Here is a 27,538-nt window from a genome sequence, read left to right on the forward strand (position 1 = left end):
TACCATTCACTAATAGCAATCACATTTACCATGGGTAGTTTCCAGACTCATCAAAACAAGTTTGTTTTTCCACTGTGGTTAGAGCATGCGGCGGACGTCAGTGTACCTCTGTTGCTAAAAGTCAGGATCCCAACTTCACTTCAGAAACTTCGACAGAGAAAGCTGAGCAAGCAAGTTGGCTTTCTTGTCCTACTTTGTTGGTTTCAGTGGGTTTATGAAAATACAGATTCAAGGGAGCTTCGCTTTTGTGCCACCGTACCTGGCTCCAGCTGCTTCAGTGTATTTCTCTGCTAAAATGATTAATGCCCTCTCTATTGTTAAGAAGTCCTTTCTTTTAAATGAATGTTCTGTCGTGAGAAATTGGATTTTATGTTATCTCTAAGATGTGGCAGCGTGAGAATGAAGTCGCACATCTTTTAGGACTGTGTCCTGGAGACGGTTCATTTTGAGGCAGAACTGCTGTTATTTTTAAAAAGACATTTTTATGCCACACTGTTCTCAGAAGCTCTTATATCAGTTTTGAGATGATAATGACTAAAATCGGAAGCAATGAGCTTTTGTACGGTGTTTTAATAAATTGTCCACCTGCGTCTACTACCTCTTTTCTCTGAGACTTTCAAGACCTTTTGTGTTCCACTATTAAACTAGGCAGGATCATTACTGTTGGAGCATGCAAAATTTGAGGATTGGAAAAAATGGATTATCTGTTGCATGGACTGCTAAGCTAACAATATATACAATAGCTTTTAAGAGGGAGCCTCCATTGTGTGTTTTACAGAAAGCTGCCAGAAAAAGACCACTTGTTGTTAGCCAAGTGGTCAAGTGGTCATCTTGCTGTTACTATGCATGTCCACACAGATTCATACAAATTGTAGACTTTCAAAGAATTCAGTTTCGGATCGCAACGGATATTGAGAACACTAAGAAGATCTTTGGAGCCTCTCTACCTTCCATCACAGACACTTATTGCACCCGCTGCATCCACAAAGCAAGACTTTTTGCACAATACTTATTCTTTTGCACATTTCTACTGCACTGTTGTGTCTGTATCGTTCTGTTCTGTCATGTGTTCCACTGTCTTTGTTTTGTTTTTTTGCAATTTTTGCGATTTTTGCAGATTGCACTTTATGTAGTCCTGTGTTTACTAGGCTTTACTAGTTCCAAATATGCCAGTCAGCCTTCTATATATTACTCTGAGACCTGCTAACCCCCTTAACATTCTTTTGTTTTCTTCTTTTAGTGTGGCAAATGATTAGCGGGCGGAGCGCATGATTAGCTAATTCAAATCTATCTTGTCTAAAGATCTGATGGCAGTAAAATTTATTTTCTTGCAACACAGTAGCATTGTCAGGCATGAATCTGAAATGTCTGATCTTTGAATAGGTAAGTTATGTTATGACTAGTGCTGTCAATAAATTAAAAAAAATTAACTAATGAATCACACAATTTTCTGTCATTAATCGAAATTAATTGCAATTACTTGATCAATGGCCTGGCTGCAATTACACTTTTTCAACTTTATATTTAACCTTTATGCAATATAATACAGTAAATGGAGAATAAACACAACGAATGTATGCTTAAATTCAAAGAGAATTTGAATAATTTTCTTTAATCTTTTAACACAGGTTCTCTCCTGTGAAATACAACTTTTAAAAAAACCTATATACTAATAGGTAATAAGTATAATATATATTAGTGCTGTCAAACAATTACAATTTTTTAACAGCTTAATCACAATGTGGATTAATTTTGATTAATCATGATTAAATATCATTCATTTTTATTCTATATTAATGGCATTTCATTTTGCATGAGCAAACAGACTCGAGAAAAAAGGGAAAATATACGTACTTAACATGTTTATTGAACATCTTGAACATTCATATTAAGAAAAAACTCTAAAAATGTATCCACTCTCTCTGTCACTCTTGGGGAGGCACTTCAAGTCCTTGAAACAAGGAACCAAAGCTATGTAAAGCGCATGTTCTCAATGAAATTAATATGGCTGCAGTTTGTTGCAATCCACTTGGCACTTGTGTCAGTCAATATGTCCGAGGTAGACTTACTGAGGCCCCAATGCTCCGTGAGTGGTTTGTCGCAAGCTGGGTGACGCCTTAGCCAAAGCCCTAGCAGCACGCCCCGACTAAAGTATACATCGCATCAATGTGATATTTTAAGCTGGAAGTGCTTTGGTGAAAAGAAAATTCCTTCTTACACAATGTCCATAATACTTTATGTCGGTCAACTGTTCAGTCTTGTTATTTTTTTAATACTCACATTTCCCATCGAGAGGGCCAATGTGCGTTTATCATCTTCCATATTGAGTTGATTGGTTCAGCTGCCCGTCACTACCAGATCAGCTGTAAATGTGCGAAGGTAACTCTACTTGGACAAACTGTCCGAAACGCGTCGACAGAAACATTTCAGAGATTTTGAGTCATTCTGCAGTCTAGATGAGTTAATAGCATTAACATTTTTTTATCGTGTTAATCGTGATGACGGCTTAATCTGTGTTAACGCGTTAATTTTGACAGCACTAGTTAGGACTTACACACAAACACACACACACACACACACAGTTGTGGTCATAGTTTACAGGTCTTGTCCTCAACCTCAAACATTTGAGGACTACAACAAAAAGGCTGGAAAAAAAGGTGCATGGACACTAACCAATGTAAATGAACTGTATTATGTGTGAGCGCTCAAATATCCAAGCAGAATTATGCCTGTCTGTCTGAGCTTAACAGTATCAGAAGGGCATCATCAAGTTTTTTTTTATAAAAAGCATATTGTGTCAGTTCTAGCTGGCCAGTCAGTCTTAGTTTTGAAGCAAAAAAGTATTAAGAATTCTTCATATAGCACAGCAGTTTGAGTAAAATGACATCTGCACGATTTGCCTTCTGATATGTTTCTTCTTGGCTGATGTCAGGGTGTGCTGTGTGGCAGGCAGGAGTTGGACCCAAATGCAGGACTCGGTAACAAAGGATAGAACTTAGGGCGCAGCTTTATTGCCGGATGAACTCTTCATGGAAATAAACACTTAAAAAAATAAACACTTAAAAAGAATAAACCAAAACCTCAAGTGTGAAACATAAACTAAACTGGCACTGGAAACTAGACACAAGGAAGCACAGACTTGAAACACAGCACAAAAAGAGGGTACGAAGATTAACGACATGACAACAGGCAATGAATGACGGAGGACTAAAATACACCACAGAGTAATCAGGGAAACTCAAGAAAAACAAACCCGGAGTAAGAGCGAGGATATTTCCTGGAACACGACGGGAGAAAACACAGCACGAAGAGAGTGTACGATGCGACAACAGACTGAGGACTAAAATACACAGGCAGGATAACGAGAGGATGGGGAACGGGTGGAAACGCAGCTGGGACTAATCAGATGTAAAGAGACACAGGAAGCAAAGCAGACTCCACTGACAGAGGACAAGGACTATCAAAATAAAAACAGGAAACACACAGACTGACAAGATACATACACTTAACACAGTAACATATTCTGTGAGAAGGTGTGTCCAAAGGTTATACTGCATTTAACCCATATATTCTTATTTTATGTGACCCATAAACGTACGTGCAGTATTATCCACATTTAGATCAGAAGTTTGTACCATTTGTTGTATGAGCACTTGTTGATGCATACCGCTTGTTTTGAGATTTAATGATTAGGATTATTAATATGTAACATTTAATCATGTTATGGCTTATTGTGACAAATCAAGACAGAAGGTTAGTCAGAGTCGGCTCATCGGAAGATGCACCTGGCCTTGCACCTGATGAAATTCTAAACTTTAATGACAATTGACTGTTTAATTTAAAAGTCCTTATATAAAAACAGGCAATAATGAACATCAAGCAACAAGCTTGGTAAAAGTATGTTGCAAAAAAACATGGAATAAAATGGTTGAAAAGAAACACAGGTCCTCGAAAATGCAATAACCTGCCATCCCTTACTGAGCTATATACCTTCTTTTACTGTCATTGATGTTGTTTCCTAACAGTCCAGACACTGAGCTTAACATATAGGCGTCAGCTGACACGTGATCAAGCTCCCTAAATAGGACATTCTGTGTCACCTGTGGTTGGCCAATCAAACACAGTCTTCTTTGAAAAGCAAAGACAGGTTCAAGAATCTTTACATTCAGCGCCAGAGTCTGAACACGATGGCATCTGCACAGTTTGTCTTCTATCTGACATGTTTGTTCTTGAGGGAAACAGGTGAGTTTTTTAAAACTGCAGTCCGAAACTTTTACCCTCCTTTCTTGTGTCTAAAATGTTCATTTACGTTCTTTCATTTTATTTCAGTTCACACAAATGACCTCAAATTCTCCTTGTCTGTTCATCAAGAAAGACATTTTGTATCAGCTAATACTGGGGACGATGTGACTCTGCGCTGTTTCTATGAAGGTAATGATGTGGCAAGACTTTACTGGTATAAGTTAAATTTGGGAAAGGAATCAAAGCTCCTTTGTACTGTCAACACAGTGGACAATCAAGCCATGTTTCATGATGAATTCAACACTGATCCACGATTCACAGTGAATTTTGAAAAAGGAAAGATTGACTTAAAGATAACAGACCTGCAAATTTCAGACTCTGCTACTTACTATTGTGCAAGCAGCTATGGATACAGGTTTACATTTGCAGAGGGTACTGTCATTGATGTAAAGGGTTCAGGGTCGAACATCCCAACTTTAGTGCAGCAGTCAACATCTGAGACCATCCAACCAGGAGGCTCTGTGACTCTGAACTGTACAGTACAAACTGGGACCTGTGATGAAGAACACAGTGTTTACTGGTTCAGAGACTCTGAAGAATCTTTCCCAAGAATCATTTACACCCATGAAGGCAGGAATGATCAGTGTGAGAGGAAACCCAACACACAGACACACACTTGTGTCTACAACCTGCCAATGAAGAGCCTGAATACGTCTCATGCTGGGACCTACTACTGTGCTGTTGCCTCATGTGGACACATACTGTTTGGAAACGGGACCAAGCTGGAGTGTGAGTAACTGTTTTGTTTATATATTCCAATCTTACATAGCAGCAAGCTAGAGGATCTATAATGTTTCCTGGTGTCTGTCCACAGATGAGAGGAACTGTTGTGTCTCTGTATATTTCTTGAGTGGAGCTTTGGCATTCACCACACTTCTAAGTGTTTTAATGGCTTTATTACTGTATGTGACCCACAAGAGAAGCAACTTTAAACACGCAGGTACTGCAACTTTTATTGTTATTGACAAAATCTACTCAGTACTGACACAGTGTTAGAGTAAGAACATTTTATTTGTTTTTCTTCAGAATCTCGTTCAACAATTTCTCCTGTTTCTTCAGCAGTCGCACAGGTAATTTTTTGGGGGGGTTAACATTAAAATATTAACATAACTGGAACATTTTGGATTCAGTTTGTTTTCATTTTTATTTATTTTGAGCAATTTTAAATAATTTTGCATTTGATATTTTATAATCAGGTAGCTCAAAATGAAGAAAACATTCATTATGCCGCTTTGAGGCACCACAAGGCTGACAGACCAAGAAGACTGAGAAACAACAGCAAGGCTGAATGTGTCTACTCAAGCATAAAGCAATAGAAGTGGACGTGTTTCTTATCTATATCAATACTTTCAATGTCTTGAAAACATTTGCTTTCTGTTTCTCTGTACATAATATGAGCAGGCAAGCTCTGTATTAACTTTAGTTCAATTTTTACCAAATACAAAACAGTTTTTGAAATTATATGTGTGAGTATTACAAATGACTATAGATTTTCTCTACGTGACTATCTGCTGGTTTCTGGGTTGTCTCTTTAATGAGATGTTCAATAGCTGATCACATAGTAATGTATAATTTGCATACAGGCAGTATTAAACCCGATGAGCTGTTTTGTTCTGCTCTATTTTTGCTTGTCTTTTGTCTTTGTTTACAATTTCAAAGTGAAAGTATAAAAAAAAAAAACAAATAAAAAAATTTAAAAATACAGGTAAGAAAAAAAAATTCCTTTAAAACTCTTTTCATAAAGCTGCTAAACACAAATTTTAAGCAAAGATGCTTCCTAAGTTTGAGAGTGTGAATTTAGAAAAAGAAAACTGTTTTGTTGTTTTTTACATTATGCTTTAGAAGTGTAATTTTGTATATATTTCTTATCATCCAGCCAAGCAGAATGCTTCAGTCCTTTACAATTGGCACTGCTTTCAATTGATTTAAGCGTTATTTATTTATTTATTCATTTATTCATTTATTTATTTTTTACAGGCTCACTGACCTCTAATACAGCTCAGCTTTATATTTATATGGAGGATTTTATCACATACACAGTGACAAAACAGTAGATACTTTGGGAGCAATTTGTTTTTTGGTATGTTCTTGAAAGAAAATAGATTAATTACTCTGTTATACAATCATGCTTAAGTGGTCAAAAAACAGGTTTTTCTTAGAAGATCCCCACCGACATTTTCAAAACACCACAATAATTAATAATCATAACATTTTGTTTTTCCACCTCTGGCTTCGAAAGTCTTCTTTTTTTTAATTTCTGTGAAATTATGAAAACTTTATATTATATAATTACAGAATAGTCTAGGCCAGGGGTCGGCAACCTGCGGCTCCGGAGCCGCATGCGGCTCTTTAGTCCTTATAGTGCGGCTCCGCGTGGTTTGGGAAAATAAATTAGTATTTAGCTGAAGTGTATTTTATTTATGTTAGTTCTTTTTTAACTTGTAGTTCTAAATTGGAAGATTATTGTAATATAAAAATAAAATTATATTCTATCATATTTTCATCGCTCAAAATAAGCGTCACACTCACGGAACCCAGTGTACCCACCGAAACGCCGTGCATTTATCGAGACTTTCAACCCAGGTAGGCCAATTATGGATCTTCGGGTCCACATTATGTCAGCAGCTATTCTCCACTGTGAACTATGTTAAAAACAAACACCGCTCACGCCTCACACATGACAGCTTACAGTCCTGCGTAAAGATGAAAGTGACTTTGTACAGCCCCGATTTGCAGACGCTGTGCGCAAAGGTTCAGGAGCAGAAGTCCCATTGTAAACATACCACGGCAGACCCGACGATGTTTCCATGAACATGCTTTTCAGCACCTGTTTATTGACCACTTTTCACACACGGTTGCTGTACGCATACAGCCAGCTGTAGCTTTTCAGCTCACAGCCCGACACATACCAACACAACAGCATAGATAGCACAGACGTTAAGGCGGCGAGGCGTGATTGCGGTTGCCGCTCAGGTGCGTCCGCCTCCCCTGCAGTGGCGCTGCAGACCACGCCCCGCCACACACATTAACCAGGTAAAATACATATTTAGGCACAATTTTAGTGCTTTTTTTCCAATTATTTTTAAAAGTCAGGTCAAGGCTCCAAAAGCCCAAAGGCGATATAAGGGTGGCGGCTCACAACAGTTTTTGTTTGCTACATGGATCATTTTAGTTCAGCTGGGTGTCTTTCCTTTTGTTATATTTCTTTAAGAGTTCAAAATGTGTTAATTACATAAATAAAATGTGATTTTCTCTGTAGCACTTCATGGATTTTATAAGCAACACACCTTAGTTGTTCACACAAAGCATAAAGGTCAAAAACAATATATACAGAGTCATCTTCATTTTAGATGCCAAAAAGTATTTGCGGCTCCCAGTGTTTTCTTTTGTGTGGAAACCGGGTCCAAATGGCTCTTTGGGTCTTAAAGGTTGCTGACCCCTGGTCTAGGCAATGAACTGGCAGAAATGGTTATTTTTCTGGAAGGTTCTCCTTTCTCCACAGAGCAATGCTGGAGCTCTGTCACAGTGACCATTGGGTTCTTGGTCACCTCCTTGGCTAAGACCCCAGATAGAATAGAATAGAATAGAATAATCCTTTAATTGTCCCACAAGGGGAAATTTGGATGTAACAGCAGCAAGAAAGACACATATACAGACAAACAGTACACAAGACACAGAACGGAAACATACACATTTTTTTTACATATTTACATCAAGGGCAATGGTTACCAAAAACAGAGTACTGTACCGTTATTAAATTAAATAAAATTAAATACAGATAAGAGGCAATCCAGGTTGTAGTGTGAATCAGTTGATAAAATAGTGCAATTTACAGCGCTGATGTAAACCTCTATGTTTGTCGGGAGCAGTTTTGATTGTACAGTCTGACAGCTGCAGGGAGGAAGGACCTGCGGAAACGCTCCTTCATGCATCTAGGATGCAGCAGTCTGTCACTGAAGGAGCTCTGCAGATCAGCAACATTTACATGCATGGGGTGGGAGACTCTGTCCATCAGAGATGTTATTTTGGCCAGAGTCTTTCTGTCTCCCACCACCTGCACTGGGTCCAGGGTGGATCCCAGAACAGAGCTGGCCTTCCTGATGAGTTTATCCAACCTCTTCCTCTCAGCTGCCGATAAACTGCTGCTCCAACATACAACACTGTAAAAAATGACAGATGCCACCACAGAGTCATAGAAGGTCTGTAAAAGTGCTCCCTGGACTACAGAGGACCTCAGCCGCCTCAGCAGGTAGAATCTGCTCTGACCCTTCCTGTAAATAGCATCATTGTTGAGGCACCAGTCCGGTTTATTATTCGGGTTATTATTATTGCAGTCCTGTCTCAGAGGATTGTCTTCTTGCACATTCTTCTTGTTTCATTGCATCATATAGATTTAGGCCTTTAACAGCTATCAAATAATTCCCCACATCTGAACCTAATTTGTTGTTAAAAGTATGTGGGGCCTCATTAATTGGACTACTAATAAAAGCCTAATAATATACCTGTGGTTTCTAACCTGTTCATTTGAAATATTCTTCCTGGCGGTTACTTTTATACAAGCCATTGTGTCACTGGGATGTTCATTGCTGCATTTTTTTCTGTAAACTTCTCCAGATCTGTGCAGAATCTAACCTTAAACAGAAACATAAATACCAACCACAGTCTTATAAAGCAGCAGGTAAAGTATTATTGCAAATGACAGAGATTATTTCAGGAACAATGTCAAAGATGCTGTTGACTGATTAGAAAATATTCATTCACTATCTGCTAGCTTGTATGCCTTTTCAGCCTGTAAGCTAAGCTAACAAGTCAACGCCACTTCTATTGCACAACACAGTCTTTCTTGAACTGTCTACTGCAGGTTTTGACTGAGCGTCTTGGAGGTGACACACATATCTCATGTTCAGTGGTTTTACCTGCTTTCTGCCACCTGCATCACACCATGGAGGTCTTCAATGAAGACTCGAACTATATGGTCAAATTTAAGACCGCCTTCACAGAGAACCTATCCTAACGTGTAGCTACACTCAACTGTCAGTGGCTCAAGATAGCTACTGTGCTTGACCCACGCTTTAAGGATTTAAAGTGTCTTGAAACGGGAGAGTGAGAGGAGGTTTAGACCAGCCATCAGGCCCTGTTGCAGGAACAGCGTAAACAGTGGCGGTTTTTGATATGGGCGACATGGGCGGTTGCCCAGGATGGCGACGTGGCGAAGTGGCATCATGGCATCATGGCATCGGTGAAAAAAAAGTTGCTCACACCCATGCTGTCCCGACATCATGCAAGCACATTTTGGGGATATAGGCACCGATAGGTTTCTATTGTCCATTTGCGAGGAGTAAGGGCGCCCTCTGTTTGTGAGGTGCGCCTGCTGTTTGCTGCACAGGTAGGAGAGGGGTGGGGCAGCGGGGGATTCTCTGGCTGGCTGGAGTGGCATCTAATAACTAAAAGAAAGCAAAATAAAACAAAATAAAAACAAATCAACAAACTAAGGCTGTCAACGTTAACGCCGCCATCACTATTAACACGATTAAAAATGTTAATGCAATAAATCCATCTGGAGCGTAGAATGACTCAAAATCCCCGAAATGCCTCTGACAACGCTTTTCGGGCAGTTTGTCCAAAATTCGTTCATTTTGCACTGCAGATGGGTTGATTGCCTTAAAAATTTTAATCGCATTAATCGTGATGACGGCGTTAAAGCGTTAATGTTGACAGCCCTTCAACAAACACAAAATCTGAAGACATTATGACAGGTCATCAGTTTGGAAAAAAGAGAAAAGAAGAGGAGAAACGAGCAAAAGATACAGGTAAGCAGATGTGTCTTTGGATAATAGCAGGTATTATGTATGACATGATATCCTGAAACAAGATAACATTCATTAGTAGGGATGGGAAAACGTCTGTTTACATATGTTATCCATTTGCATACTCTGTCATACTCTGTCTCTCACTGTTTCTCTGTTTTGAATTGAAATGTGGTTTAAATGCTTTTTTTTTCAGAAATTAAAAGAGCTGGATTTTACAATATTCATGTCCATGTCAATTATTTGATTCTGTTGCCCACTAAAACCCTTTTAAATTAAAAAGAAAAACCATTTGCGCTTTGGGGCAAATTTTATGTGCGGTTAATCAAGATTACTTAATTTCAAAGTCTCGAATTAATTCGATACATTTTTTAAGTGAGTCCCACCCCTGATAAATACACATGAGGGTGACAAAGGAAAAGGAAACACACGGGAAACACAGCTGGGACGAATAAACATAATGACAAGACAGGAGGAAGCAAACTGAACACACTGAACATGAAACACAAGACTGTGAAAGTACAACAGGAAACACGACATGAGATACAGACATAACTAAGCAATAAATACAGAGGGCACAATGGCTAGGGAGAACACACAATGGAACACTGGTTTACATGTTTCCCACATGTAAACTAGAGGAGGAGACGAGACACAGAGGAAGAGAAAGGGAGTGGGGAGATGAGAGAGACACAAAGGGAGGGAGACTTAAACACAGGGGACTTGACAGACTCGCACACTGAAGACTAGGGATGGGTATCGTTTAGGTTTTATCCGATACCGGTGCCAAACCGGTACTTTTGAAACGGTGCCGGTGCTTAAATGGTGCTCGAACAGGTGCTTAAAGAATGGAGAACACAAACTTTGTCCAAAAACCTCTCATGTTTAGCTGTTTTCCACTTTTTCTTTGGTCATTTTAGCCTTTTTTGCCAGGGTGAAGGGAGTATCTGCCATCAAACAAGAAGACAGCCACATGTAACTACGACGGTGTTTGCTAGTTCACCTTACATGTATTAATTTAATAACGTGGTTAGCCTACTCAACGTAAATTACACACGAACAACATTAAGCTATTCACGCAGAGAAGAACGGCTGCTGCTGCCATCATCATCCGTCATCATTTCTGCTACACTGGCAGGGCTAGGGGCCAGGACTCTACTCTTCGAGTTCTTGGGGGATGTTGCTAACTTCAGGTCTGATAACAGGCACCACACCCGCAGTAGATGTGCTCGGTGTGAGGTCTCGCAGCAAGCTATCAAATACGGTGCATTTCTCGGCTTTTAAAAAGACGCTATGCATCGCCAGGTGTTTCATCAGACTCCAGGTGTTGCCTCCTTTGCACAGTATCAGCTTAAAGCACTTGTTGCAGGCTGCTGAGTTTGCATCTTTTGCTGTGAAGGACAACCAGACTTTTGACCGCTTCGCCTTGGGCATTTTTAATCTTAAAATGCGAACCATGTCACTTTTTAGTTTACCACTCCAGCTCAGTTTATATGTGGAGTCTTTTAAAAACAGTTAAAAACTTTTCTGGTCAATCAGGCCTTCTGCTGATATTCCTTTATTTTATTTTATTTTTTTTTACCTTAAATTCTGTTTTTAACATCTTTCTTTGTTGATATTGTGTTGTAAATGTTGTTCATGTCTATGAAAAGCGCTATATAAATAAACTTTGCTTACTTAGACACACACACACACATGGAGAAAGTGAGGAAACAGAGAGAGAGACTGATACCATGCAAGAATTACGAATTGGAAAAAAAGGATTTTCTGTTGCATAGACTGCAAAGCTAACATATGGAGAAGGTAACTTTTAAGCACGAGTCTCCATTGTGTGAAAAAGATTTACCTTGATGAAGAGAAAGCTGCTAGAAAAAGACCACTTGATGTTTGCCAACTACCAAGTGGTCATCTTGCCATTTATAAGCATGTCTATGTAGATTCATACAAATTGTAGACTTTAACGGATTTCAGTAAAAATAGCAGAGTGATGCAGGACATGGCTGTTGCTGGTTACCTACAAAAGAATTTGATTTAAGTGTTTGACAACTCGACCGACGAGCTAAACCTTCATGGGAATTTTAATACATGTGGCTTTACTAGTTCTGTGGATACAGCTCGTTTGCAGATATGGCAGTCAGCCTTTTCTTTATCACTCTGAGATCTGCTGACTCCCTGTACATTGTTCTTTTTCTTTCAGTGTGGCAAGTGTTATGGTTTTACAGGATGTAAGGCTTTTACTTTCATAGATGCTCAAAAAAAACCCATTGCATTTCAGGCAACATAAAAAATGCAACAAAAAATGTTGCAAAGACATTGGGCAAAATGTAAAAGCTAACATGAGAGCATATTTCTCTTATATTTGCTTCCCTTATTTGGCTCCCTGTTAAATCCACAATTGAATTCAAAATCCTGTTCCTCACATACAAGGTCTTAAATAATCAGGCCCAATCTTATCTTAATGACCTCATAGTACCATATCACCCTATTAGAGAACTTTGCACTCGCACTGCAGGCTTACTTGTTGTTCCTAGAGTATTTTAAGGTAGAATAGGAGGCAGAGCCTTCAGTTTCCAGGCCCCTCTTCCATGGAACCAACTTTCAGTTTGGATTCAGGAAACATACACTATCTCCACTTGTAAGATTAGGTTTCTTTTTGTTAAAAAGGAGTTTTTCCTTCCCAGTGTTGCCAAAGTGCTTGCTCATAGAGAGTCATATGATTATTGGGATTTTCTGTGTATGTATTATTGTGTGGTTTACCTTACAATATAAAACACCTTGAGTCGACTGTTGCTGTGATTTGGTGTTTTATAAATAAAAAAATTAATGAACTGCTGTGGCTTCTTGCACCTTAATGGTAGGGATAAATGGCTGCATCTGTGTGATGACGGTGCAGCAGTCAGTGACGTGAGGGTATATTGGCAGCTTAAGTGTGCTTTGGTTGTAACTGTATGTCTGCTTTAGCTCTGGGAGGGCTACCATGTTCAGTGTTTACTTACTGCTTGCCTTATAAACACTTGCTTGCTTAAATTGCTGCTTAATTTAGAATTATATAACAAGGGGACAGACATGAAACTGCTTGTTAGTCAATTACTCCATGAATTTGGACCCTCTGAAAATAGGGAATTTGTATATTATAAAAATATATTTAATTCCTTTACAGCTAATGCAACAAACCCTCAAAAACTCTTCGTTTAAAAGCTGAAGTTGTAATCCTGAAGTCTGGGCTCGGGAGAGCCCGAGTGCCCTGGAGGGACTTTCCCTGCCGGATACACGATGGACGGGTGGCAGACATGGAGGATCGTGTGCCTGGCGGGACTGTCGATCGAGGATGCTGAAGATATCTACCTATTCGGAACCATGATAACAGGGTTCTTGCTGATCGGAGCTGGCTTGGCCCTGGCTTATCGGAGAATTAAGAAAGCGGAACCAGCTATTCAAACCCCCCAAGGCTGCCCGCTGGGATTGAAATGATGGGACGAGGCGCGACTTCTCAGAAAGGGCTCACTGAGTGCAGCATGGTTAAGAGCTTGGAGGCGCTTACGGCTGCAGTGAATACTCAGAATAAGACCTCTGAGCGTACATTGGATTACATCAAGGAAAAGTCCACTCAGAACAACACCTCTGGATTACATCTTGGAACAGCCGACTGCGGTCGTGAGGTCTCAGAATCTGCTCTTTGAGCAAAAGAATGAGAAGACCACGGAACTGAAGGTTAATAACATCATGGAGAAACTTGCAGCTATCCAACGGGAGATTGAGAGACCAGTGTCGGAGTGTTAAAGAACAGCTTGAAATTCTCATGAGTTGTTGCAAAAGAAAAATTACCATCATAATGCGGCTACCCCTTCGGCGCCAGCTGTGGGCTCAAGGCTGGAGCTGAACAAAAACTCCCTGATAACGACTGTGTTTTGACTGTTTCTTCCCATTCCATGCAAGGCCACCTGGGTTGGCTGGAAGACTGTTTACTTAGCCTGGCAGGGCGAAGGACACTGTCTCAGCTGAACTATGGACACGCACACACATACATATACTGATACTGATAAGCACTCACTGACGCATCACCCTCCCTACCCCGGATCCAACGCCACCTCCAACGCTTACCTCCCCTCTGATGTGGACATCGGGTCAGCTGGAGGCGCAATCGAAGATTGCAGCGGTCCCAGATCAGATGTACACACTGGAACACTTTCCCATGTTGCTTGTCTGTGTTTATTGTGCTATGGTGTGTTGATATCTGTGCATTCCTGTATTATCCTTTTGTGTTACACATTTCGATGTTTTTTTCCTCGCTACCTAGCCTGACCTGTCTCCCCAATGTGACGTTTCTGTATTGTATGTACGGTCGGCAAGGTCTGTCATCTCGGTTGTGGGCAAAAGACCTGCAACTGACAAATAAAGGCTATATCATCTCATCATCTCTCAATGACATCTTAATTGTTTAATTAATAATCCACTGTGTTGGACTATAGAGGTAATCTACAAAAATTGTCTTTGAACGAAAAACCATGGAGCTGCTGTTTGTCATATGGTAAAAGTTCATACTATGAAAAGCAGGGGGTACTGAACACCATATTTCAAACAGGAAATGACACTTACTAAAAGTATGCTGCAAAAAACATGGAATAGAGTGGTATAATGGAAACAAAGGTCAACTAGAACATGGGTTTTAGATTGCCAGGGAAGACAAGATTGGTCTTCCCTTACCAAACTAGTCTTTTACCCTCATTTATGTTGTTTCCTAACAGTCCAGACACTGAGCTTAACATATAGACGTCAGTTGACACGTGATCAAGCTCCCTAAATAGAACATTCTGTGTCACCTGTGGTTGGCCAATCAAACACAGTCTTCTTTGAACAGCAAAGTGAGTGAAGAATCTTTGCATTCAGCGCCAGAGTCTGAACACGATGGCATCTGCACAGTTTGTCTTCTATCTGACTGTGTTCTTGGGGGAAATGGGTGAGTTTTTTTTAAAGCTGGAGCCTGAAACTTTTACAGTCCTTTGTTGTGTCTAAAATGTTCATTTACGTTCTTTCATTTTATTTCAGTTCACACAAATGACCTCAAATTTTCCTTGTCTCTTCATCAAGAAAGACATTTTGTATCAGCTAATACTGGGGACAACGTGACTCTGCGCTGTTTGTATGAAGGTAACGATGTGGCAAGGTTTTACTGGTATAAGTTAAATTTGGGAAAGGAATCAAAGCTCATTTCCTCATTTGTTCTCAACAAAGTGGACACCCAACCCACGCTTCATGATGAATTCAACACTGATCCACGATTCACAGTGAATACTGAAAAAGGCAACATTGACTTAAAGATAACAAATCTGGACATTTCAGACTCTGCTACTTACTATTGTGCAAGCAGCTATGGGTACAGGTTTACGTTCGCAGAGGGTACTGTCATTGATGTAAAAGGTTCAGGGTCGAATATCCCAACTTTAGTGCAGCAGTCAACATCTGAGACCATCCAACCAGGAGGCTCTGTGACTCTGAACTGTACAGTACACACTGGGACCTGTGATGAAGAACACAGTGTTTACTGGTTCACAGACTCTGAAGAATCTTTCCCAAGAATCATTTACACCAATGGAGGCAGGAATGATCAGTGTGAGAGGAAACACAACACACAGACACACACCTGTGTCTACAACCTGCCAATGAAGAGCCTGAATACGTCTCATGCTGGGACCTACTACTGTGCTGTCGCCTCATGTGGACACATACTGTTTGGAAACGGGACCAAGCTGGAGTGTAAGTAACTGGTTTTTTTATATATATTACAATCTTACATAGCAGCAAGCTAGAGGATCTATAATGTTTCCTGGTGTCCGTCCACAGATGAGAGGAACTCTTGTGTCGTTGTGTATCTCTTGAGTGGAGCGTTGGCATTCACCACACTTCTGAGTGTTTTAATGGCTTTCAGATTGTATGTGACCCACAAGAGAAACAGCACCAAACACCCAGGTACTGCAACCTTTATTGTTATCTAATTATCTAATCAGTACTGACACAGCTTTACAGTAAGAACATTTTATCTGTTCTTTTCAGAGTCTCATTCAACAATTTTTCCTGTTTCTTCAGCAGTCGCGGAGGTAATTTTATTTTAGTTAACTTTAAAATATTAAGATAACTGGAACGTTTTGGATTCAGTTTATTTTCGTTTTTTATTTATTTTAAGCAATTTTAAATAATTTTGCATTTAATATTTTACTATCAGGTTGAGCAAAACGAAGAAAACGCTCATTATGCCGCGTTGAGGCACCACAAGGCTGAGAGGCCAAGAAGACCGAGAAACAACAGCAAGGCTGAATGTGTCTACTCAAGCATTAAGCAATAGAAGTGGACGTGTTTCTTATCTATATCAATACTTTCAATGTCTTGAAAGCATTTGTCGTTTGTTTGTCTGTTCATAATATGAGCAGTCCAGCTCTGTATCAGTCTCTACCAAATACAAAACAGTTTTTGCTTTTAACATAGGTAAGAGTTTTGAATCTGGACTGGAAGTCAGAGTTAGATCACATCAAGTGTAGCGAAGGTTAATATGACTTTTAACTGATGATGCTTAGATCCATTCACTGAATTCCACCCTTATTCCAACGTTATACTTTCTAGAAAAAAGACAGCATAAAAAGTGTCAGTGTAGAGGATACAAATCAGCCACAACATCTCATGAAACATCTGCTTACATCTTGTGAAATTCAGTTATGTATATTCACAAAGAGCAGTAAATGTCAGAGCAGCAGGAGCCCATATCAACTGATCACAGTCTGTACACTAAGAAAATCTAATGTAAATTACTGTGAGTTATGTGTGCAGAGATTCTGCATCGGGCAGTGTTTCATATTCATGACTTAAATTCATTTGCATTGGAAAATATACTTAAAAAGGATGATAATTTTTCACTACAAAAGTTCATGGACGAGTTGAAGGTATTACTGTTTTACATGACCTGTATTTTTACATAGGTGAAAATAGAAACTTGCCAAATTTAGGATTTTTTTTTTACATGGTTACATTGGGCACTGATTATACTGGTGTTGGTGTATGTTGTAGTGGTGTGCGATACTGCATATTTTGGTATCGATCCGATACCAAGTAAATTCGGGCCAGTATCGCCGATACCAATACCGATATGATACTTTTCAATAAATAAGGTGGATGCCTCATTGAATTGCTAAATCGCAATTAATTTTCATGACCTTAAGTGTTTTTTGTGATGTTTCCTTTGGTATTATTAATTCGTTAAAACGCAGGACATAATTAGGAGAAATAATTTATTTATAATTAAATAAAAAATGTTTTATTATTGTGGCGGCTCGTGGTCTGCGATGCCGCTGCAGGTGAGATGGACTCACCTTCACGGCATCTACAATGATGCCTCGCCGGCTTAAAACCTGTGCGCCGCTTGTGCTTTTGTTGTTTTTGGTGTTGATGTGTACAGCTGACAGCAGGAGGGCTGCAGCCGCTTAATGTAGGCTACTGTTACAGCAACCGTGTGATCACTGTAAGGGTGGACAGCGCACGGCTTGGGGTGAGCCGGAGGCTGGCGCGCCAGCGGTACCTGCGAAGCTGGAGACGGAGGTTGAGGTGCGCGGGGGTCCTGCCACGCCGGAGGGCGGCATGCTGTCCGCTTCGGCACGCAGGCTGCATGGTCCTGCGTGCCGGCCGTCTGCCCAGCTGCCTGTGAGCCCCAGCTCACTTCCATGCCTGCTGCGCCGCCGCTGCTTGCCATATGGGTGGCCATCAGGCCAGCTCCGGGGCTTCTGCTAGAGGCGCGGGCGACCGCCAGAGTGGACAATTCCCCGTCGCTGGGCTGGGGCATGGGGCGCCGATGGTCCGGCCGATTCCCTCGCCTGCTCGCGGGGTGGGTTGAAGCGGGCGAGGGGGGTATGTTGCATGGCGTGTTCTGCGATGCCGCTGCAGGTTTGGTGGTGGTGATGTGTACGGCTGCCAGCGGGAGAGCTGCAGCCGTTGAATGTACTGTTACAGCAACCGTGTGATTATTGTAAGAATAAATGATGCTGCGAAGCATAAAAATGCCATCGGGTCTGCCGTGGTGGCGATCTTTCTTTTTTTTTTTTTTAATCTTAAGTGCACGCAAACCAGTAAACAAATTAAAACAAATACTGTTGATAAACTATAATACAAAAATTACAATTAAAATTTTCAACAACAAAAACAAAACAAAAAAAATATAATTAATATGTAAACAACTTAACCCCCAAAGTGTCTAAGTCACATGATGTGTCAGTGCAACACCGAAATATAAGAGTGTGGGAGAGGGAGCAAAGTGTGTCTGCTCTCTGCTGACACAGGAGCGGTGAGTCCAGCGACCTGGTTGTTTCATTTTTGCCGAAGCATAGCAAACAAGCAGAACTCAAAGTAAAGAATCGATCTCACCAGGCTAGTATCGATCCGATACCGATGCCGACTTGGGATCGATACTATCGATATTTGGATCGATCCGCCCACCACTAGTATGTTGTATTTGATCAGCTATTGAATGTGCATTTTATTCTATTAAGCCTGGTGAGCAGTTTTGTTCTGCTCTATTTTTGCTTGTTTGATGTTTTTGTTTACATTTCAAAAGTGGAATTATTAAAAGAAATGTAAAAATACAGTTAACAAAAAAATATTTCCATTTAACACTGTTTTCATAAAGCTGCTAAACACAATGTTTGAGAGCATGAATGTAATTAATTTTTGACATTGTGTTTTAGAACTGTAATCTTCTATAATCTTTCTCATTACTTTTACCATATTAACATTCAGATTTAGGACTTCATATTGCTTTATATGCACTATGTGGATTAAAATACAGGGCCAACTAAACATTGCTGCAGGAGCTGCTCATCCATGGAAATACATGCCACAAAACTCCCAGTACGCATTTGTTCTGCCAACATTAATGCTAGAGGCGGACTGAAACTCTTCTTGGTTACGTAGAGCATTAGCAGCCTTCATGCACTATGCGCCGCTCAGGTCACACACTTTGTTCTCAATGTGTATCTCTCATCACATTTTGTCACTATGCTGTGAATGTGAAGCTCTTTATTTGCGTAAAGTGTGACTTTAAATCAGCCAATCAAATACAGTCTTGCCCCTGAAGAGACTATGAAGAGAAAGCTTCTTTCCATTCAAGTCACGGATTTGAACATGATGATATCTCCACCATCTGTTTTCTATTTGATGCTTTTGTTCTTTGGGGAAATGGGTGAGTTGTGTTTTTTCCTCAGTAATGTTTATCTTCTAGAGATCAAGGTCACTGTCAGTGATGTTCCTTCTACGTGTTTCTGAATCAGTTGTCTTTGCTTTTTTCCTTCTATCATTTCAGCTCAGAAGAGTCATCAGCTCTCGTCTGTTCGTCAAGACAGAGTTTTTATATCCACTAATGTCGGGGAGAGTGTAACTTTGCAGTGTTTCTATGAAGATGAAGTGGTAGCAAGGTTTTTCTGGTATAAGCAAACACTAGGAGAGAAGCCAAGGCTCATTTCTAGCTTCTATTCGTATGATAAAAATGGCACTTTCTATGATGAATGTGAGAACAATCCACGCTTCACACTGTCTACTGAAAAAGCTCAAAATCATTTGACGATCACAGATCTGCAGGTTTTGGACTCAGCTACCTATTTCTGCGCAAGTAGCTTTTCAGTAAGTTTTGAATTTGCAGAAGGAATCACTGTGAGTGTTAAAGGTTCAGGTTTGAACAGCCGGCCTTTAATTCAGCAGTCTGCATCTAAGACCATCCAGCCAGGAGGCTCTGTGACTCTGAACTGTACAGTACACACTGGGACCTGTGATGAAGAACACAGTGTTTACTGGTTCAGAGACTCTGAAGAGTCTCATTCAGGACTCATTTACAGCCATGGAGGCAGGAATGATGAGTGTGAGAGGAAACCAAAGACACACACAAACACGTGTGTGTACAGCCTGCCAATGAAGAACCTGGATGTTTCTCATGCTGGGATCTACTACTGTACTGTTGCCTCATGTGGATACATGCTTTTTGGAAACGGGACCAAGCTGGACTTTGAGGGTAAGTACAGTTAAGAAAAGTTCTTACTCCCACTTTGAAGTCAATACTTTAACAAAGTTGAAAACTCAGTAATGTCTCCTGCTATTTGAATATGTAGACAAGCTGGGCTCTCTTCTCTTGGCGTATGTCTTAAATGGAGCCGTCGCATTCAATACAATCCTGATTGTATTTCTAATTTCCTCAATGAGTTTGAAGAATATAAAACACTGTCTCTGCAGAGGTAACTTGTGCTGTAATGTATGCATATATACAAGATTCATATACACTCAATTTCATGTTATTTTTATATCAAATCTATTTTTTGGCTTTTCCAGAATCTCACGGAAGATTTTCAGATCTCACCATGACAAATGAAATGGTAATGTCTTCTTGGATTGATGGGAAATTGTGTTGTTGTTTTGTCCCCACTAACCACATTTGTGATTTTCATCTTTTCTTTACCAGGGCTACGGAAGTTTTTTAAGGGCGAACAAGATCAACAACACAGGAAGACAAGGGGATGACACCTGGAGTGAATGTGTGTACTTTAGTGTAAATTAGTAAAACTGATGTTTCATCTGTGTTTAACAGAACAAGAGATCATGCTTTCTCATTTTAAAGTATATCATGGTAAAGTTTTCAGACATCTGTGATGATTGTAGAGTTTTGTGTCAAAAAACTATTAAACAAACCTTTCAAAATAAAAATGCAAGTGGATTTCTGATCTACACCCACTTGTCAGTTGGAGCCGACTTTTTGCCTTCAGAGCTGCCTTTAACCTTACATGCTGTTTATATTCTAGGCCTTCACAAGAATGCCTCATAAATGTCTACAACAGATTTTGAGCTACAGATCAATTAAAATGTATAAATACCCTGTCTGACACGAATAAATGTATGATTAATCCCAGTGTGTGGTGACTTTTACAGAAAGGTAAGCATGATGATTACAGCCCAACTGCCACTGCCCACTTTCATGAGCTCAGAAACACATACCTGGATTTTGAGTTTATTAAAATATATAAATAACAACAAAATCAGCTGAATGAAATGGTTTGAACAGTGTGTGATGGTTAAAATCTACAGGGGACAAAATAAAAAATTAAGCTGTTGCTAAACAACTTGTTAAACATATTACATTCAGACATTCTCATAGATGCTAATCTAACGTGTCTGTTTTATTAAACTGGACACAGTCAGACCAGCCATCCCCTCTCCGTCACGGTCAGCTTCCTTTGCTAATCTTTTAAAGGAGGTACTAACAACTTTTCAACCTCCAGCTTCTTTACATCAGACATGTTGGCCAAGGTGATTGGCAAGAAGAAACTCATCTGTTATGATGATGCCTCAGTTGCTAATGCTAATGCAACACAAAGCACAGATCATAATGGATCGAAAAACACTGGAAACAGAGCCATTCCCAGCTTGCCTAACATGCTGGTGTCCCATCAGTTTACCTTGAATGACAAGCGGTTTGTGCACAATGAACATGCACAAACCAGAAGAAAAAAGCTGCTGACCTCAGTCATTGCAGTCAATTTTGAATGTATCACTATGAATATAGCGGAGATTTCATCAACAAATCTGACTCTGAAGAAATGATGGTAGAAATGTAAAATATGTATATACCTTAATTGACAGGAGAGGAGCTGTATGACAGCGCTGTCTGAGATGAAAGGTGAAAGACTGATTTGCTTTGGTACTTTTCATTTATGCCCATTTTTAGAGAAAAACATTTATGTTCAAACAATTTCATGTTGTGTTTTTTTTTTCATAAGATATAAAAACAGAACAACCATAATGATTTCTTTATATTTTATCTAAAGTTGTAGAGAACATTCTAGACATGCTGTGATTTATTAATCAAAACCTTTATAACTACCATCTATAATAATCAATATCAGTTCAACATTAGAGCAAACTTAGAGCAAAATGTTTGCTTATTGCTATCTAGTCTGTGCATTTAAAACAGCTGGTGGAAATCTGTGTTTGGGATTTGCAAATACTTCCCACATCATTATTACTATTATTATCATTGTTGTTGTTGTTCACATTTAAGTGTAGTCCATTAATAATAGCTATAGCCAACAGCTATAAACACAATGGCATTTGGCTGGGAAGTAAACTCCAGATGTTGGCTTCCATTTACATTCTCACCACAACTGAAAGACTGCAGCTATGCTGTCATCTCAGATATAAAGATGAAGGCTTGGGTGGCACAGTGGTTAGCACTGTTGCCACACAGCAGGAAGGTCCTGAGTTCAATTCCTACATCAGGCCGGGGTCTTTCTGTGTGGAGTTTGCATGTTCTCCCCGTGTTTGCGTGGGTTCTCTCCGGGTACTCCGGCTTCCTCCCACCGTCCAAAGACATGCAGCTTGTGGGGATAGGTTAATTGGATAATCCAAATTATCACTAGGTGTGGATGTGCGAATGAATGTGAGTGCGAATGGTTGTCTGTCCTTGTGTGTTGGCCCTGCGACAGACTGGCGACCTGTCCAGGGTGTACCCCGCCTCTCCCCCCATGGCAGCTGGGATAGGCTCCAGCGCCCCCCGTGACCCTGAAAAGGATAAGCGGAAGCGGCTGGATGGATGGATGGATGGCTTGGGTGGTTCTCTGAGGGACCAGAGTGAGATGAGGATGGGGAAGAAGAGCACATAAATGTAAAGAACACAGAATAAAAGCTGACTGACTCACAGAAGGTGGGCCAAAAAAATATTGGACTACAGTAATGTCAGTATTGAATAAGAAGAACAGACAAATATCCATGAATTGCTGCAGTGCAACAATCCCACCAATAACCAGTGACTGCACGAAGATCATTAAAGCACACCGAAATGAAACTGACAGACTCAATGAAGGCGGGCAACAAAGTGATTGGGCTGGGATTTGCAACAATCCCAGTATATGTTATTGTCGTCTGCCATTTTACTTCTTTTTCACCGACTAACAGACCATTTATACTTCAAAGCGACTGGCTCAATTGTGTGCTGTGTGTCTCTGTTCAGATTTTCAAAATGTTGTACTGCCTATTGGCTTAATGGCAGATTTGACACACTCTATTCTCTCTTGTATGTTGATAGTTGTGAGTTCAAATGCAGCACAGAACATCTTTCACCATGCCATCTTTCTTTTTGTGTGTTATGTTGTGTATTACATATCAACACAGTTTTTAGAAATCTTTTTTTTTCTCCTTATAATCTAAAGCACAAACTGTCATTTTCCCATGTACACAATCATTTCATGCTGCAGAGGGACAGCTTTACTACAACAAGGTAAATGACCCTGAACAGTGAAGGCGACTACACTTTGAATACAAAAACAAAGGTGGCATCAAGAGAGGTTGAAGTCCCCCCCCGGATACCTGATTAGTATGTTAATTGAGAAATGCAGCTGGAGGAGAGACAATGCCTGCTCTAATGTCTGGATTTTATGTGTGTTTCGACCTTGTAGTGCTCGGTCAGAATGATTATCTTGCCATTATTTTGAACTAGAAAATCAGTGTTAAATATTGTAATGGTTAAACACAGTTTTATGATTTATATGTGACTTGGCTGATGGTTAATTATGCCTAATACTATCAGGTGAATTGGTAAATTGCAAATTGTGATTGTCAAACACAGAGTTGTAAGGAGAAAAAGTAAAAGAATGAATTCCTCTGTGATTTAGTTGAAAAGGAGTTATGCTAAAATGACTGTTCATGTGAGAATGTGCTAAAGACAAATCTAAATGAAGTAGTGATGAAAAAAAGGGATGAAATGATTTTCAAGTTTAAACTTTGTTTTAAACCATGTATGTGGGGAAATAGAGATATAGAGAGAGAGAATGATAGGGTTTGGCTGGACACCGGAAGATTTCATGTAAACAACGTGATTGTCTGTCTAGATAAGGGGGAGAGGTGTGTGGGCTCTTGACAGAGCATACATTAAACCACCCATTGACATTCTTGAACGGTTCCCTGCGCCTTCTGTAAGATGAGCAGTTGGAAATTCCAGCAGAGATGCCAGTGGGATCAATCGCTGCCCAGATGGTGGATTTCCAAATTGGACTTTGGCTCTGCTCATCATCATCATTGGTGTTTTGGATTGTAATTCTGAGAAGAATTTGTACTTTCATTGCTTACATGGTGGATTGCAGCTTCCCAAGCTTCTCGCAGCTTCTCCCAACTATGTGAAGATTTGTGATCCCACTGTATTCCTGAAGGGCTGAATATCCACAAAGTCCTGCTTTCCTGTTAGATTATTTTGTTTAACATTGAACGATGAGATAAAACACATCTCTAGTGCCCCCCCCCCCCCCCGCCCCATTTAAGTGTAAATTGTGGAATTTCCTCTTTTCTGAAATAGTAAAAGTAAAAATATGAATCTTATGAATCCTACACCAGCCCTTTAAAAATAACAGTCCCATAGCCATACAAATCCAGGCCCCTAAAATCAGCCCAGAAATTCCAAGGCCCACGACTGGGAGGGGAGTTCCTGCTAACGGGTGTGGCTTATCAGATGAAACAGGGAAGACACACCTGGACTTCTAGGCAGTGAGAACTGGGCGAGTCCTCTCACCCACACCAGTTCCATCTAAACTCTGCATTGCCTTGGGTCAGAGGACGGGATGTTTCAAACAGAGAGCCGACACAGGCATGTTGCATTGGGGTGCTGGTTCTGCAGATCTACACTAGTAAATAGCACAAAGAAAAAACCACAGGAACATACTGTGACATTTCCCAAATGGCACTTCTTCAGTTTCTCATGTTGATTTCTTTCTTTGACTCATCTCCTAACCTCCCTAACATCTAGGAGTACTATACTCACTGTTTTAGAGTAATGTCAATTAATATAATATTTGACAAATGCATCAAAGATCAGAAAAAAAACATTGATAAAATTGGTCATCATGAATAACTGTGGATAAATATGATTTATATTGTATATTGGAACCAGTATGGATTTATTTTAAACCCTGTTAAAAATAAGTTGGTTTTAAGATAAAATATTACAGGTTAAAGCGTGAAATATTTTGCATTTTTCAAGGAAATGAAGAACTGAAAAAAATAGTAAATCTCTTAAATGCATTTAAAAATAACCTTCAGTTTACTTATGAATACAATGAAGAAACTGTACACTTCCTTGATATGTAGGTTACATGTAAGAGTGGCGAATTGATCACTTTCTTATATAGTAAAGATGGTGATAAAAATACATTATTATTAGCCACTAGTGCAAATCCAAAGGCACTTCAGACATACTTATCTGAAAGTTTCCTTATGCTCTTATTTGATTCAAGGTGTTTTTGTTTAATATGCAATTTTTTTCAATGAACCTCCTCTCTTGATTTGAACTAGTTACAAAAAAATGTCAATAACAACATGTAGGAACATGCACACAGAAAAGGGTAAAGATTATAAGTTTAGGCAGTGGCGAAGGAAGCTATTTGAGCTATTTGTTGTAGAAACAACACTTACACTAAGCTGCTGTTGCTACATTTTCCTGTACTAGACTAGATATTAAAAACTAATATTTAGATCAGTGAGATCTGTAAGGTGCGATGTGAGTAAGACTGAGTGGTCAGTTAAATTTCAATAACTTGAAGTTCAGTGGAAAGTTCAAGAGCCACTTTGTTCTCCATGTGTATCTCTCATCACGTTTTGACACTATGCTGTGAATGTGAAGCTGTTTCCTTGCATACAGTGTGACTTTAAATCAGCCAATCAAATACAGTCTTGCCCCTGAAGAGACTATGAACAGAAAGCTTCTTTCCATTCAAGTCACGGATTTGACCATGATGATATCTCCACCATCTGTTTTCTATTTGATGCTTTTGTTCTTTGGGGAAATGGGTGAGTTGCATTTTTTCTTCAGTAACTTTTCTTTTACAGATTAAGGTCACTCAGTGACATGAGTTCTACTTTTTTCTAATTCAGTTGTCTTTGTTTTTTTCCATTTCAGCTCAGAAGAGTCATCAGCTCTCGTCTGTTCGTCAAGACAGAGTTTTTATATCCACTAATGTCGGGGAGAGTGTAACTTTGCAGTGTTTCTACGAAGGTGAAGTGGTAGCAAGGTTTTACTGGTATAAGCAAACCCTAGGAGAGAAGCCAAGGCTCATTTCTAGCTTCTATTCGTATGATAAAAATGGCACTTTCTATGATGAATGTGAGAACAATCCACGCTTCACACTGTCTACTGAAAAGGCTCAAAATCATTTGACGATCACAGATCTACAGGTTTCGGACTCAGCTACCTATTTCTGCGCAAGTAGCTTTTCAGTAAGTTTTGAATTTGCAGAAGGAATCACTGTGAGTGTTAAAGGTTCAGGTTTGAACAGCCGGCCTTTAATTCAGCAGTCTGCATCTGAGACCATCCAACCAGGAGGCTCTGTGACTCTGAACTGTACAGTACACACTGGGACCTGTGATGAAGAACACAGTGTTTACTGGTTCAGAGACTCTGAAGAGTCTCATTCAGGACTCATTTACAGCCATGGAGGCAGGAATGATGAGTGTGAGAGGAAACCAAAGACACACACAAACACGTGTGTGTACAGCCTGCCAATGAAGAACCTGGATGTTTCTCATGCTGGGATCTACTACTGTACTGTTGCCTCATGTGGATACATGCTTTTTGGAAACGGGACCAAGCTGGACTTTGGGTGTGAGTAGAAGCTTAGCACACATTTTTTCTACTGATAAATAGTTCTGTTTACTTTATAATTTAAATGTTATTACAAATTGGAAAAGCTGCTAACATAATATCTTATTTTCATATTTGTTACTGCAGCTCAGGAGACTTTTCTTCTCTCTGTGTATTTCTTAATTGCTGCCTTGGCATTCACCACAATCCTGATCTTTATACTGGCTTTCTTAATTTACGGGATAAGCAGACGGCAGTGTACAGGTAAATTTTGCTGTTCATATATGGTTTATATAAAATTGCCATCCAGTATTTTTGAAATATGATTCGTGTGTGTGCGTGTGTTTCAGGATCTAATGCAAGATTTTCAGCTTCCTCTATAACAAACTCAGAGGTAGAATAATACAATTTGAAATCATTTTGTTATTATGACAAATATCTGTCATTTTAAAAATTCTATATCATGGACCATATTGTGATTGGTGGATTTATTTCATTACCAGAATTGTGAACCTGAAGAAACCCTTCATTATGCTGCTTTGAGGGTAAAAAAGACCGGCAGATCTACAAGAAAAAGAGAGAATCCAGAGGATAAATGTCTGTATTCTAGTATCAAATAATAAAACTGGACATGTTTACTTCTGTGTAATAGAGCTTCAGCTTAGCAGTATCATGTATGTGCAATTTTGTCTTAAATATGACTAGTTTAAAAGTACATTGGTTGCTTTATTTCTCTTCTTTTTCTCATTAATTGCTAATATAAATAAACCTTTCAACTGAAAAGTTGATT

At 39.6% G+C, this 27,538-nt stretch overlaps 4 protein-coding genes across 4 annotated transcripts; all 4 read left to right on the top strand.

Moving 5' to 3' along the window:
• The first annotated feature begins 4,187 nt into the window (after positions 1 to 4,187).
• Positions 4,188 to 9,316, top strand: LOC134624068 (immunoglobulin kappa light chain-like). The gene is made up of 5 exons (XM_065470260.1): positions 4,188 to 4,242; positions 4,330 to 5,031; positions 5,117 to 5,242; positions 5,362 to 5,372; positions 9,164 to 9,316. The coding sequence occupies exons 1-5, from the start codon at positions 4,188 to 4,190 to the stop codon at positions 9,314 to 9,316; spliced, it is 1,047 nt and encodes a 348-aa protein (XP_065326332.1).
• Positions 9,317 to 15,014: 5,698 nt separating this feature from the next.
• On the top strand, positions 15,015 to 16,449 carry LOC134624069 (immunoglobulin kappa light chain-like). The gene is made up of 5 exons (XM_063469053.1): positions 15,015 to 15,066; positions 15,156 to 15,863; positions 15,951 to 16,076; positions 16,194 to 16,204; positions 16,330 to 16,449. The coding sequence occupies exons 1-5, from the start codon at positions 15,015 to 15,017 to the stop codon at positions 16,447 to 16,449; spliced, it is 1,017 nt and encodes a 338-aa protein (XP_063325123.1).
• Positions 16,450 to 19,268: 2,819 nt separating this feature from the next.
• Positions 19,269 to 20,651, top strand: LOC134624070 (immunoglobulin kappa light chain-like). The gene is made up of 4 exons (XM_063469054.1): positions 19,269 to 19,326; positions 19,447 to 20,148; positions 20,246 to 20,368; positions 20,593 to 20,651. Exons 1-4 carry the CDS (start codon positions 19,269 to 19,271, stop codon positions 20,649 to 20,651), a joined length of 942 nt encoding a protein of 313 aa, XP_063325124.1.
• A 5,249-nt stretch (positions 20,652 to 25,900) lies between these two features.
• LOC134624974 (immunoglobulin kappa light chain-like) lies at positions 25,901 to 27,368 on the top strand. The gene is made up of 5 exons (XM_063470224.1): positions 25,901 to 25,958; positions 26,068 to 26,769; positions 26,896 to 27,012; positions 27,099 to 27,142; positions 27,252 to 27,368. The coding sequence occupies exons 1-5, from the start codon at positions 25,901 to 25,903 to the stop codon at positions 27,366 to 27,368; spliced, it is 1,038 nt and encodes a 345-aa protein (XP_063326294.1).
• Positions 27,369 to 27,538: the final 170 nt, after the last annotated feature.

The sequence above is a fragment of the Pelmatolapia mariae genome, linkage group LG3_W, assembly GCF_036321145.2.
Source record: "Pelmatolapia mariae isolate MD_Pm_ZW linkage group LG3_W, Pm_UMD_F_2, whole genome shotgun sequence".
In the NCBI taxonomy this organism is placed as follows: domain Eukaryota; kingdom Metazoa; phylum Chordata; class Actinopteri; order Cichliformes; family Cichlidae; genus Pelmatolapia; species Pelmatolapia mariae.

Bases quoted from the DNA above. Each gene is read 5' to 3' on its own strand.
- LOC134624068 (XM_065470260.1), top strand. From the start codon at position 4,188: ATGGCATCTGCACAGTTTGTCTTCTATCTGACATGTTTGTTCTTGAGG. The intron at 4,243-4,329 runs GTGAGTTTTTTA...ATTTTATTTCAG, and splicing joins TTTGTTCTTGAGGGAAACAG to TTCACACAAATGACCTCAAA. The intron at 5,032-5,116 runs GTGAGTAACTGT...GTCTGTCCACAG, and splicing joins AAACGGGACCAAGCTGGAGT to ATGAGAGGAACTGTTGTGTC.
- LOC134624069 (XM_063469053.1), top strand. From the start codon at position 15,015: ATGGCATCTGCACAGTTTGTCTTCTATCTGACTGTGTTCTTGGGGGAA. The intron at 15,067-15,155 runs GTGAGTTTTTTT...ATTTTATTTCAG, and splicing joins TGTGTTCTTGGGGGAAATGG to TTCACACAAATGACCTCAAA. The intron at 15,864-15,950 runs GTAAGTAACTGG...GTCCGTCCACAG, and splicing joins AAACGGGACCAAGCTGGAGT to ATGAGAGGAACTCTTGTGTC.
- LOC134624070 (XM_063469054.1), top strand. From the start codon at position 19,269: ATGATGATATCTCCACCATCTGTTTTCTATTTGATGCTTTTGTTCTTT. The intron at 19,327-19,446 runs GTGAGTTGTGTT...CTATCATTTCAG, and splicing joins TTTGTTCTTTGGGGAAATGG to CTCAGAAGAGTCATCAGCTC. The intron at 20,369-20,592 runs GTAACTTGTGCT...TTTCTTTACCAG, and splicing joins AAAACACTGTCTCTGCAGAG to GGCTACGGAAGTTTTTTAAG.
- LOC134624974 (XM_063470224.1), top strand. From the start codon at position 25,901: ATGATGATATCTCCACCATCTGTTTTCTATTTGATGCTTTTGTTCTTT. The intron at 25,959-26,067 runs GTGAGTTGCATT...TTTCCATTTCAG, and splicing joins TTTGTTCTTTGGGGAAATGG to CTCAGAAGAGTCATCAGCTC. The intron at 26,770-26,895 runs GTGAGTAGAAGC...TTGTTACTGCAG, and splicing joins GACCAAGCTGGACTTTGGGT to CTCAGGAGACTTTTCTTCTC.